Raw genomic sequence first — 11,456 nt, forward strand, 5'->3', positions numbered from 1 at the left:
GAATGACTCAGATTTAAATGTCTCATGTTTAGACTCCTTTTACCAACTAACTTACCCTCACAAGACTGTTACATTGCACTGTATCACCCCCTTGTGTCTTTTTAGTAAACTGCAGGGGAAGAGGTGCAATGCAGAAAAAGGATGCTGTGAGCAGACATCGGGAAAAGAGGGAGATTGTGTGTGTGCGTGTGTGGGTGGGTGTGTGTTTGCGTGTATGTGTTCGTGTGTGTGTGTGTGTGTGCGTGCGTGCGTGCGTGTGCGTGCGTGTGCGTGCGTGCATGTGTATGCGTGTGTTGCTCAGCAGAAGGAAAGGTCAGACTCAGAGACAGTGCTGAGCAACAGACAGGAGAAGGAGGAGAAGCGGAGATTACACAGACCTGCCAACAGGAGGGAGATTTTAAGTAAATGAAGTCATTTTATGTGTCAACATGATCTAGCCATATGTTTCTAGGCAACTTCTCAATATAATGCATAATATGCAAGTCATCTTAGTAAGATGGGAATGCAGACACACACACACACACTAGCTCTCTCTCTCAGTTGGGCAATGTGCCTGGTCCTGGCTGTGCAGTAGCAGGGGGATGCTCTCTTTCTGTCTCTACTCTGGGCTACTAGCCAGGACTCTGGCAGTGTGCTCACTCACATGTGTGTGTGAGAGCATTAGCCTCTGGTACCCAGCCAGCATCCTGGCATACAGCGAGCGTGTGTGTGTTTGTGTGTGTGTGTTTGAGTGTGTGTTTGTGTGTGTTTCTCGATGGAAAGGGTTTCTGTTGGTTTCACAGCATGAATAACCCTGGTGTGAATCATCTGTGGTAATAGAGCTATTCTGCCCAGCGCGTTTGAGGCTTAAATTATGCCAGAGCACATGCAAACACACACACACACACAGATTCTGGACATGGTGTGGAAACTGTTTTATACGCAACCAACATTTCTCCACCAAGTGAAAATAAAATGTTTATCCCTTGTGCAAATTGTGTCATTCATTGTCTACAGAATAGAAAAGTAGAGTTTCTCTCAGATTGAAGAAATCTGTTTTTATTTTTCCATGAAATTGGATGAGGTTTTCTCAAGTTATGCAAGACATAATTTCTAAACATACATGTTTTCAAAAAAAGGTTCAATATAAAACTGTATCCCGTTTATGTTAGTTGTCATTTGTGTAAGGACATCATGTTTCACAGGCATCTGTAGATTGAGCATGAATCACACTTTACTGCTCTAATGATGCTTACCTATGTGAAGGGAGTGCTTGTCTTACTCAGACTATAGAACATACATCAATTAACACTCACTGATCTGTCTTAATTTCCTAAAATATAGAAATAACTATGGGTAGCCTACGGTACATACTGTGTACATCCTGAATGGTCTGGTGAAAACTGAGTATCCAGTGTAATGCTAATGCTAGCAGTGACTAATGCTAGTGATGACTTTGACTTAATGCTAGTTGTGGTCATGGCTAATGCTAGCTAGCTATAACAATGACTAAAGCTAGCTGTGATTGTGGTTAATGCTAGGTGTAACAATGACTGGAGCTAGGTCTGAATGTAGCTAACACTAGCTGTAATTATGGCTAATGCTAGCTGTAACAATAACAAATATAACTGTGATTGTAGCCAAAGATAATTATACTCCAAGCTTACAAGGATTCCCTGACATCTTATCAACAGTAAAAGCTGTTGCATTTCTAAGAGGCTGGGCTCCCACTGCACACTGAAGCCGTAGGGTAGTGGTTACAGAGATGGATTACCTACAAATCCCACACAGGGACACACACAAAGCCACAGCCTCACCTCCCTGCCTGCCTGGCCACTCCATTTAAAATACTTGGGTGAGGAGAGAAGAGAGAGTATTCAGGCGGTTTGAATTGGTAATGTGAAATGTGAGAGCAGAGCAGGGCTAAGCCTGCCTAGATAAGGTCAGCAGGATGGGAGAGTCATAATAATGTATAATGTGAAACGATACAATAGAAGAGGCCATCGGTGTGATGTCCTTGGGTGTGGAGCACATGAGGCTGCTGAGGAGAGGACGGCTCAAAAGAATATGGCCTGAACAGAGCAAATGGAATGGCTTCAAACACCATTCCACTCATTAACCCGATCTCGTTCTCCTGTGGTGTGGATGATCATGAATACGGATCTGGTGTGGGGATCTGGTCTGGTGTCAGTGTTCTGCTGGGATCACCTCCAGGATGATCTGGACAGATCTGTTAAAGGAATCTGACGACAGAATAAAATACACAGAAAAACAGTTATGATACCATTGTGGTTAGGACAAGATTATTTGCAAAGTGTCAAAATGGACACATTATTGGTATTAATGCACCAATTACGATAGGATGCCATGCTGAAAATGTATTGGAAATTGCTTATATGTTATGGTAAGCAATGCATATATAGTCTCATGGTCAACTGAAGCACTGATCAATCCTTTGCACTCTGTATGTCAGTAGTATGTATGATTTTCACTGTTATGTAAAGTCCATGTAATGGCTCCTACATGTAGGTAGCGTGTTACCTAAACCCTTCTGTAGCCACTTGGGTCTGCGGTCAAACACAATGAAAATATAGTAGGCTGGGATTCCTGTTAGTGAGATGGCGAATCCTATCCCTGTGTTGACGGGGTCGGAGTAGAGAGAGAGGAACACCATGAAGAAACAGGTGAAGGAGAAAATGGCTGGAATGAAAAGAGGAACCTGGAGAGGAAGACAAAGAAGTACAAAGGACTCAAGGATCAATTCCGTAAAGCGTTCATTAGTTGACTAAGACAGCCATCAGACAGACTCATGCTCTATTTGTGTGTCCATGTGTGCAAGATGCTTGCATATCCATGGCTCCTGCATCGTCCTCCACAGCCGCATGAAGTGGCACAGAAGGAGAGATGTCATCATTGACTTTGATGTGTGTATGTGAATGTGTGTCTGTGACTACATGCCTGTCTGTGTGTGTATGTGGGTATGTATGTGTTCACGTGTGTTTGGACTGACCTTGAAAGGACGTGGCATGTCAGGGCGTGTGTATCTCATGTAGATGAGGCCCAGCACAGCCACACCAATGAAGAGCCAGCGGAGGAAGCTCATGAAGTTCAACAGGCTGTAGATATCTCCCACAAACAGCTGGAGCACCGTCATAGGGTACTGGAGACACACACAGAGAAAGAACACACACACACACACACACACACACACACACACACACACACACACACACACACACACACACACACACACACACACACACACACACACACACACACACACACACACACACACACACACACACATAGAGAACACACACGGATCCAATGAGGATTTCGTAGAGATGCTAAAAGGTAACCACAAAGCATGTTAACAGTTAAACATGCAAACGATGAGTACGGAAAGGAATGCAAAGCATTAACTGTGAACCCTAAAGAACAGGGCCCAGATTCACAGATTTGCAAAAACTTAAGACGCTTCTTAAGAAAAAAAAATACGTTGATTTGCAAGTGCAATTGCTCAACAATATCTTAAGATTGAATGATTTTCTTATGAACTTCTCAAATATCTTCTAATGACTCTTCTTAAGATCTGTGTTGCTAGGCAACCAATTTAGCGATCTAGCAATGGCAATCATTTTAGCATATTTCTTACTGAGATTACGGTTCTAAAACTTGTTTAAAATAATCAATGCTGAAACTTTCAGGTAAAGTTTGTGTGAATTAAACATGGTCAATTGCTTTCATGAGCTTTTTCTCTCACTGCCCTGAGTTTAAGACAAGGGTTTAGCTTCAAAGAACTTTATTTTCAAAAATCTAATTTCTTCTTAACTTTTTGCTTAACATAAGAAACATAACATAAGAAACAGCGCAAGAACATTTCCAATAACCTTTTTGAGGAATAGCAACTTTGCTTAACTTTCTTCTTAAGTCTATAGTTAAGGAAGAAATGACAGTTAAGAACAAATTGCTTCTTAAAGAAGGTTTTGTGAATCCGGCCCCTGATCTTCATAAAGACAGTAAACAATGACGTGTGTATTTTTTTTTATGTTTCTCTGACCAGAATGATGACGGCTGCCAAAGGTGTGTGTCTGCGGACGTGGATCATGGACAGAACCTCAGGGAGATGGCCTTCTCGTGACGCCACATAAAAAATTCTAGAATGACCAACACAATCTTCAGGGTTACATGAGAAAATGTTAAATACCATCAAAAACAACACTTCGTCATCGTCAGAGACCAAAAGAAAAGCAACAAAAAATGTATTGTCACATACACTGGATAGGTGCAGTGAAATCTGTTGTTTTACAGGGTCAGCCATAGTTGTACGGCGCCCAAGAACTCACTCTTTTGTTATTCCTCTATTAAAGTTGGCAGTGTCTAAGTAAAGCAATGTCAGCTATTTTGTTTTCACTGTATACCACTATACTGTGTATTCTATGTTCGACCTCCACATCCAAACTTCTGCATAACACAGTTTGGCAGTTGAATGAAAAAAAGTGGTGAGATTCCTCACGCACAGTTGTGTGTGAGGGAGGGAAGGCATTTTGTCATTCTCCTTGGCTAGCAAGAAAAGCTAGCCAAGGCTGTGGTTTGACACCTGTGTTGACGCAGCCCACCTTGAGAAAGCGAACAAGCAGCCGTTCATCGTACCGAAGCACGACAAGGCTACAAATACTGGCACTGCCACTGAAAAGTTCCCCATCGTCTTCTCTGCAAATGTCTGCACACAAAACAGAGAGAGAGAGAGAGAGAGAGAGAGAGAGAGAGAGAGAGAGAGAGAGAGAGAGAGAGAGAAAGAGAGAAATAGTATGAACCAAACAGGGACAAAGAGATACAGAGAAACGTTCTCAATTCACTGAACATCTAGTTTAAGAACATAGGTAGCTAAATGCATTCAGTCTTTCCTTAAGAGCAGCATCACCGACCTTTTAAACTATAATGAAAAACTCCTTTAAAAAGGCCTGATCAGATCAGAGCCCTTTTAGTGAATGAATCTCCCCCTACACCAAACTGGCTGGAGAACAGCGTGCAGACAAATTTTAGGCTCTGTCTAAGACTATGCAATTTACACAGGACCTAATGTAATTATTATTGAGAGGGATGGACTGTGTGGAATCACATTAGGCCATACTGGGAAGCATAGGTGTTGGGCTTGGCGTCCCACTAATGATGAAAGGTTAAGAGCAGTTTAGAGTGCAGGAAAGCATCACCACTGATCAGTCACTCCTCAGAGCTAGATGGAATTAGGCCTAGATGAACGAGGTGTAAGACTGCAGTCAATACACCTCAAGTGTATCAATACATCGCGCGCAGAAATCTATAGGACTCCAGGGGGGGGTAGTAAGATCAGTGTCAATGAAATCGGCCGATAGACAGATGCCTTACCACGGCGACGGCTTGCGAGGCCAACAGCTCCTCTGCTGACATCACAGTGTAGTACGCCACATTGGTCAGCACGTAGCAGGAAGTGACTATTGCCATGGAGATACAGATGGCCAATGGCACAGTCCTGAGGATATGTACAAATTTGAGACAGACAACCCAATCAAAATATAACTTGATCTCACCTTATGATCAGGCAAAACAGTGTAAATGAGATATGAAATGACAAACTCACTTTTCTGGATTCTCCACTTCCTCAGTCACAAAGTTAAGGTAAAACCTGTTGGATAAAAGTTAGAGATTTACAACAATATGACATTAGGATATAGATAACAAGAGCTCATGACAAGTCAATAATGCATTATACCTGTTGGCTTTATGCAAAGTGTCACCTAGAATTAGATATAAGAGCTAGTTATGCTAGAAGAAGTCCATACCTACCACCCAGCATAGGCGTACATCCCAGAGTAGAAGGCCAGAGGAAGACCTGTGAGCTTGATATTACTGACCTCAAACGCATTTTCAAAGTTCTTAGTCTCCCCTGTATGCACACACACAGAGTGAGACACACACAAAGAAGGAATTACACAAACACCAAAGAATATCCATTCTAGTTGATTGTTTGACTAGGTGCATCTTTCTAAGTATATCAGCATGGGTATGTGTAAGAATGCACCCCCAAGAGCATTCCAGTACAATACACACATATGTAGTGTATTTCTGTCTAATGGAACACACTTCCAAAGGGGCAGATAATAACCCTCTAAAAGCTGAAATGCACTGATGTTCAATGAACATTGGTATGGCAGAACATAAAGTCTGTTAGCTATGTATAGGCCTGCAGCCACTCTGTAGTTATTATAGCCTGTAATGTGTCGAACAGGTACTCTGTAGCCATTACACACCGTGGAGTTGAGTTTAATCGTCTAGTTAAAGTACACCTGGTATCTGTGGAATGTCCCTGTAACAAACAAACAGATATAACCCTATGTACCACAAACGGGGTTTCAAGGTTTTTGATGAGAGCCAAGAAAGAGTGTCAGATTCAATGTGATGTGAGCATAAGCATGCCATTTGTGTTGTTTTAATCCAGTGTAAAATATATGATGATGGTGATGGTGATGATGATGATTCATGTGATAATGAGGATGATGAGGAGGATAATGATGATGAGGATGAATGTCATGATGATGAGGATGATTATTGTGATAATGAGGATGATGATAAGGATGAATGTGATAATGATAATGAGGATGAATGTGATGATGAGAATGATGAGGATGAGGATGAGGATGAGGATGGTGATGATTAATGTGACAATGAGGATGATGAGGATGAGAATGATGAGGATGAGGATGATGATAAGAATAAGAAGGATGAGGATGATGATGAAGATGAGAATGAGGATGATGAGGATGAGGATTAAGATGATGAAGGCTAACCTTTGAAGAGCATATAGAGGCCAGGTACGATGATGATAACGATAGCCAGCAGCTTGCAGAAGGTGAGGAGGATCTGAATCCTATTTGTCCAGCTCGTACTCATACTGTTGAGATACATCACCGACGCTGTGAAGTAGTACACACACACACACACACACACACACACACACACACACACACACACACACACACACACACACCACACACACACACACACACATTATGTGAAACTGACTGGTATCTTACATTCAGCTGAACCATCTCACTGATAAGCACTAAAATCCTATATTCCAAACGTTTGTTCAATTCAATATAATACTGTAGCATAAATCTTAGACATACTTATTCCTATAGAGGTGGCCAGTTTGATAGCGATCTCTGGCACTCCACACGGCCTAAATATAGGCTCCAGGATGTATTGTCCGAAGGCCAGGGATATCACTGCCAACCCTGCAGGTCTAGAACAGACAACACCATCACGCACAGACCCCAAAACACTGACCCAAAAATACACATGCAGCAAACACGTCGACCGGAAATGCTGACCCACAAAGCTGTGAGATCTGGGGCCGCATGCACTGTTCAGAGTGTTGGGGAGCATATCACCTCCAACTGACCTGTCTTATACTTGTTTATAACAGTCAATTAACTATTAGGTTTGAAACCTTCCCTGTGGCTCAGTTGGTAGAGCATGGTGTTTCCAACGCCAGCATGGTGTGTGCAACGCCAGGGTTGTGGGTTCGATTCCCATGGGGGTCCAGTATAAAAATAAATAAAAACATTTTTTTTAAATGCATGAAATGTATGCATTCACTACTGTAAGTCGCTCTGGATAAGAGCGTCTGCTAAATGACTAAAATGTAAAAAAATATATATTATTACTGATATTCAGTGGTTACTAACTCAAAGCTCTCTGTTAGGTTCAGTTGAGAAAAAAACATTAAAAAAGATATGATTATTACTGATATGAAATGGATACAATAGAGATAAAGTACATAAAGTACATTGAGTACATACGTATAACTAAAGGTACTCTGTGTCCAGAATGAAATGGCAAATGTTATGTATTCAAAATATCAGGAACAAATCTGGTCAGACATGTAGAAGCTAATAACCGTCAAACTTAATTCTCAGAACACTGAGACATTATTACATTATACAGCAGGTAGACGTACACACTGAGTATCCAAAAAAGCAAACACATATTTCTTCCACATGTGGAAGTGAATCAATTCCAGTGTTTTCTATTGATCTTGGCTCTAATAAGAATCGAATAACTGTTTCCCAGTCTGTGGGCTCATCCCCGATCACTGTTCATTTCCCATATACCCAAAACCATACATCCCCCCTAGCCTGATGATACTCTGCAGTACAGTATAGTATAGCAGGTTTGTTTACACTGCTCTGCTACCATGGATATCAACGGACCAGGATGGGATCAGAGAGGCTTTACTACCTGTACAACGCTGAGACCAACGCTAGAACGTCCCTCCCCTTTCTCACAAACAGACAGTATAGAGTGATAAGCACACACTGTATTGCAAGTGTCTACCCCACTTCCTGCCTCTGTCTCTGTCACACACACACACACACACACACACACACACACACACACACACACACACACACACACACACACACACACACACACACACACACACACACACACACACACACACACACACACACACCTGATGGCGATGATGTCAGCCCAGAGACGTATGAAGGCCATCTGTGGTCCAAAGGCCTCCAGAATATAGGTATAATGTCCTCCAGATTTCTTGATGCTGGTTCCCAGCTCTGCATAGGACAGGGCCCCTGGGATAGGAGAGAGGGAAAGGTTTAGGACAGGAAACTGGCTACCCATCTACAACAACAAACAGGTAAGTGGCTACTGTAAGAGGAAAATGTGATTCCTTGTATTTTTCATTATATGCATTGTACAGGTGTAGGACCTCAATTTTATCCCTCGTTTTGCTGAGAATTTTCCAGGAGACGCAGTTGAGCTTCGTGATTTACATAAATTGACTGAATACCAACACTAACACATGGTTATATTAACAGTATTGCACTTTTCATGTAGCCTACTTTTGGCCAGTTAATAGCCTAACCACTGCTCAAGAAACATAAACGTTCAAATTTTGTTGCTGCAGGATTATTTTGCTGTGACAGTATAGGTCAAATTACAGGGACACTAGGATTTTGTCATTTTTACGTGTCTGCGTGCAGTATGAAGGAAGTTAGTTAGCATTGACTCCCAAACTACCGCTAACTTCGTTCCTACTACCTGCAGAGAAATAAAAATGATATCCACGCGTTCATCTGACTCTGGGTAAGTAGTATCCCTTTAAGATCCTACAGCTGTGTGTGTGTGTGTGTGTGTGTGTGTGTGTGTGTGTGTGTGTGTGTGTGTGTGTGTGTGTGTGTGCGTGCAAATGCGTGTCTGTGTGTGTCAGAGAGAGAGAGAGAAAGAGAGAAAATGCAAGATAGGCTAACGTAAAGGGTAATTGAGGTTTCAGCAGTTTGATGGTTAGTTAGAAGGCAGTAGCTAGAATAATGCTGCTGTAATTACAGTTTCAAGATGAAATAATACTAGGGTAGAAGCAGAAGCTTTCCCATAGCAGCAGACAGTTAGTAAAGTTCATCCATCCCCCTAAGCTTTAAATCACACTCATTGTCTCAAGAAAAGCTGCTTTACAAGTTTAGCACTTTGTTTAAGGAGTCATCAGCTCTAGTGTCTTCAAGGAAGGGGAAGCAAGGGAGTCGTAACACAATAGACTGAACTGCAATAAAAACACTTCTTCCGCATACCTTCAGTTCACACGCATCATAAAACCACTCTGCACACCTTTACTCAGGTCTGTCTCCTCCCTCCCTCCCTCTCTCCCTGAGGAGGGGTGTCGTCGTGGCGACGAACATGTGTGACTCACCGAACAGAGACAGTACTCCACAGGCGATCCACACCACCAGAGACATTCCAACACTCCCAGAGTTCTTCAAGATTCCCTTGGGAGAGATGAAGATTCCCGCGCCGATGATGGTCCCTATGATGATGGAGATTCCCCGAAGCAGGGTCACCTTCTTTTTAAGCTCTACCTTACCGTGCGGGGCGTCAGGGTCCTTTTTTGGGACAGGGGTATCCCCTGGGTGTTCCCCATTTGGGGGGATGTTGTTCACCCCAGTCCCCTCACCATTAACTGACCTCCTGGTCATCCTTGAACTCTCTTACACACACACTGTTTCTCACACACACTCTCTTCAACACAGCCCCTCACACTCCCTTCTGGCACACTAGGTCCCAAATCAACCTTAGTGTTTTTTCTTCTGTCTTCAGCGACCTGCTGTTGAGACTACAGAACAGTAAGTTACTTTGACAAAGCAGGTTGTTACCGGTCCTGCTGTGCAAATAAACTTATATTACTGGGAGCTAGACCAAACCTCTGGGGAATATTCTCTCTCTCTCTCTCTCTCTCTCTCTCTCTCTCTCTCTCTCTCTCTCTCTCTCTCTCTCTCTCTCTCACACTAATCTCGCTCTGAAGCCCCACTCATTCAGTCGATCTCTCTTTCACTCTCCCGCTTTGTTTCGCTGCATCACACTTTTCTCTCTCACCCTCTTCTGTCTGTCCTCCACTAGTTCTGTCTGTCTGTCTCACTCTCTGTCTCTCTCTTCAGCATTCCCTCTCTCCCAAACCTTGCATTATCTGGCTGGTCCCTGTGTCTCCCTGAAGAACCAGTCTGGTAGTGTTTCTGCTGTGAGAGGTGTTACGCTGACCCCCTCTGCCTCAGGATGTTCAGGGTGTATCTAAATAATCACCTGAGTGCCAACTCCACACTCCCCCTTTGGAGGCTCCAACACAGTTCTCCCAAAAACAAAAGGGGAACAAGAAACTAGGTTCTGTCACCCAACGCTAGCTGCCTGGCCAAACCCCTTTGACGTCACATGACGCATGCCAATCATCCTCAACGCCTATGTTCTGGACTTGTCATTGACCACATTTACCCCAACTACCCTTGTGAATACACACGGCTTCCAGTAAGATCGTACACAATACCACACTAAGCAAACACTACCAACCAAGTAATGACAAAAGCAAACAACCCCTTGATACAAGCAAAGTTTCAAAGTTGTAGGGGCGTGCCAATATTCCCTCAAACACCTTTGTTTGAAATGTTGAGCCAACCAATCATATAGGTACAGCAACTGTATATCTTCCTGATAAGCTGCCAGACAAACTGGGTCAGAAGCCCTGGCTTGACATAAATAACTTGGAGTTCTAGGGCAAGGTGCCATATTGGCTCTGAAAAGGTACGTTGGTGGATCCATCTGCCTTTCAGGGGGTCAACAGAGAACACCTGCAGAGGAAAACTGTGTAGCATGCTAGTAAGTATGGGGAAGGTGTAGCCAGAAAATGATGCAACATTACAGCTGCCTGACAGTTATGAGAAGCCAGGTGATACGTGGATACAAAATATGTTAGTTGGAGTGATGTACCTGAGGCTGAGGGTCATAATAATGGCCGGAACAGAGCAAATAGAATGGCATCATACACCTGGAGACCATGTGTTTGACGTATTTGATACCATTCTACCTATTCCGCTCCAGTCATTATCACAATCACATTCTCCCCAATTAAGGTGCCAACAACCTCC

General features: G+C 43.0%; 1 protein-coding gene across 1 annotated transcript; it reads right to left on the reverse strand.

Annotated features, from left to right (window-relative positions):
- Positions 1-890: 890 nt before the first annotated feature.
- On the reverse strand, positions 891-10,950 carry LOC106604686 (cystine/glutamate transporter). Its single transcript, XM_014199593.3, has 12 exons — positions 9,737-10,950; positions 8,498-8,624; positions 7,149-7,264; positions 6,807-6,932; positions 5,806-5,905; positions 5,600-5,644; positions 5,368-5,491; positions 4,599-4,702; positions 4,040-4,136; positions 2,990-3,139; positions 2,521-2,698; positions 891-2,222 (listed from the first exon to the last, which is right to left on the reverse strand). The coding sequence occupies exons 1-12, from the start codon at positions 10,017-10,019 to the stop codon at positions 2,167-2,169; spliced, it is 1,506 nt and encodes a 501-aa protein (XP_014055068.1). The 5' UTR covers positions 10,020-10,950; the 3' UTR covers positions 891-2,166.
- Positions 10,951-11,456: the final 506 nt, after the last annotated feature.

The sequence above is a fragment of the Salmo salar genome, chromosome 05, assembly GCF_965601325.2.
Source record: "Salmo salar chromosome 05, fSalSal1, whole genome shotgun sequence".
NCBI lineage: Eukaryota > Metazoa > Chordata > Actinopteri > Salmoniformes > Salmonidae > Salmo > Salmo salar.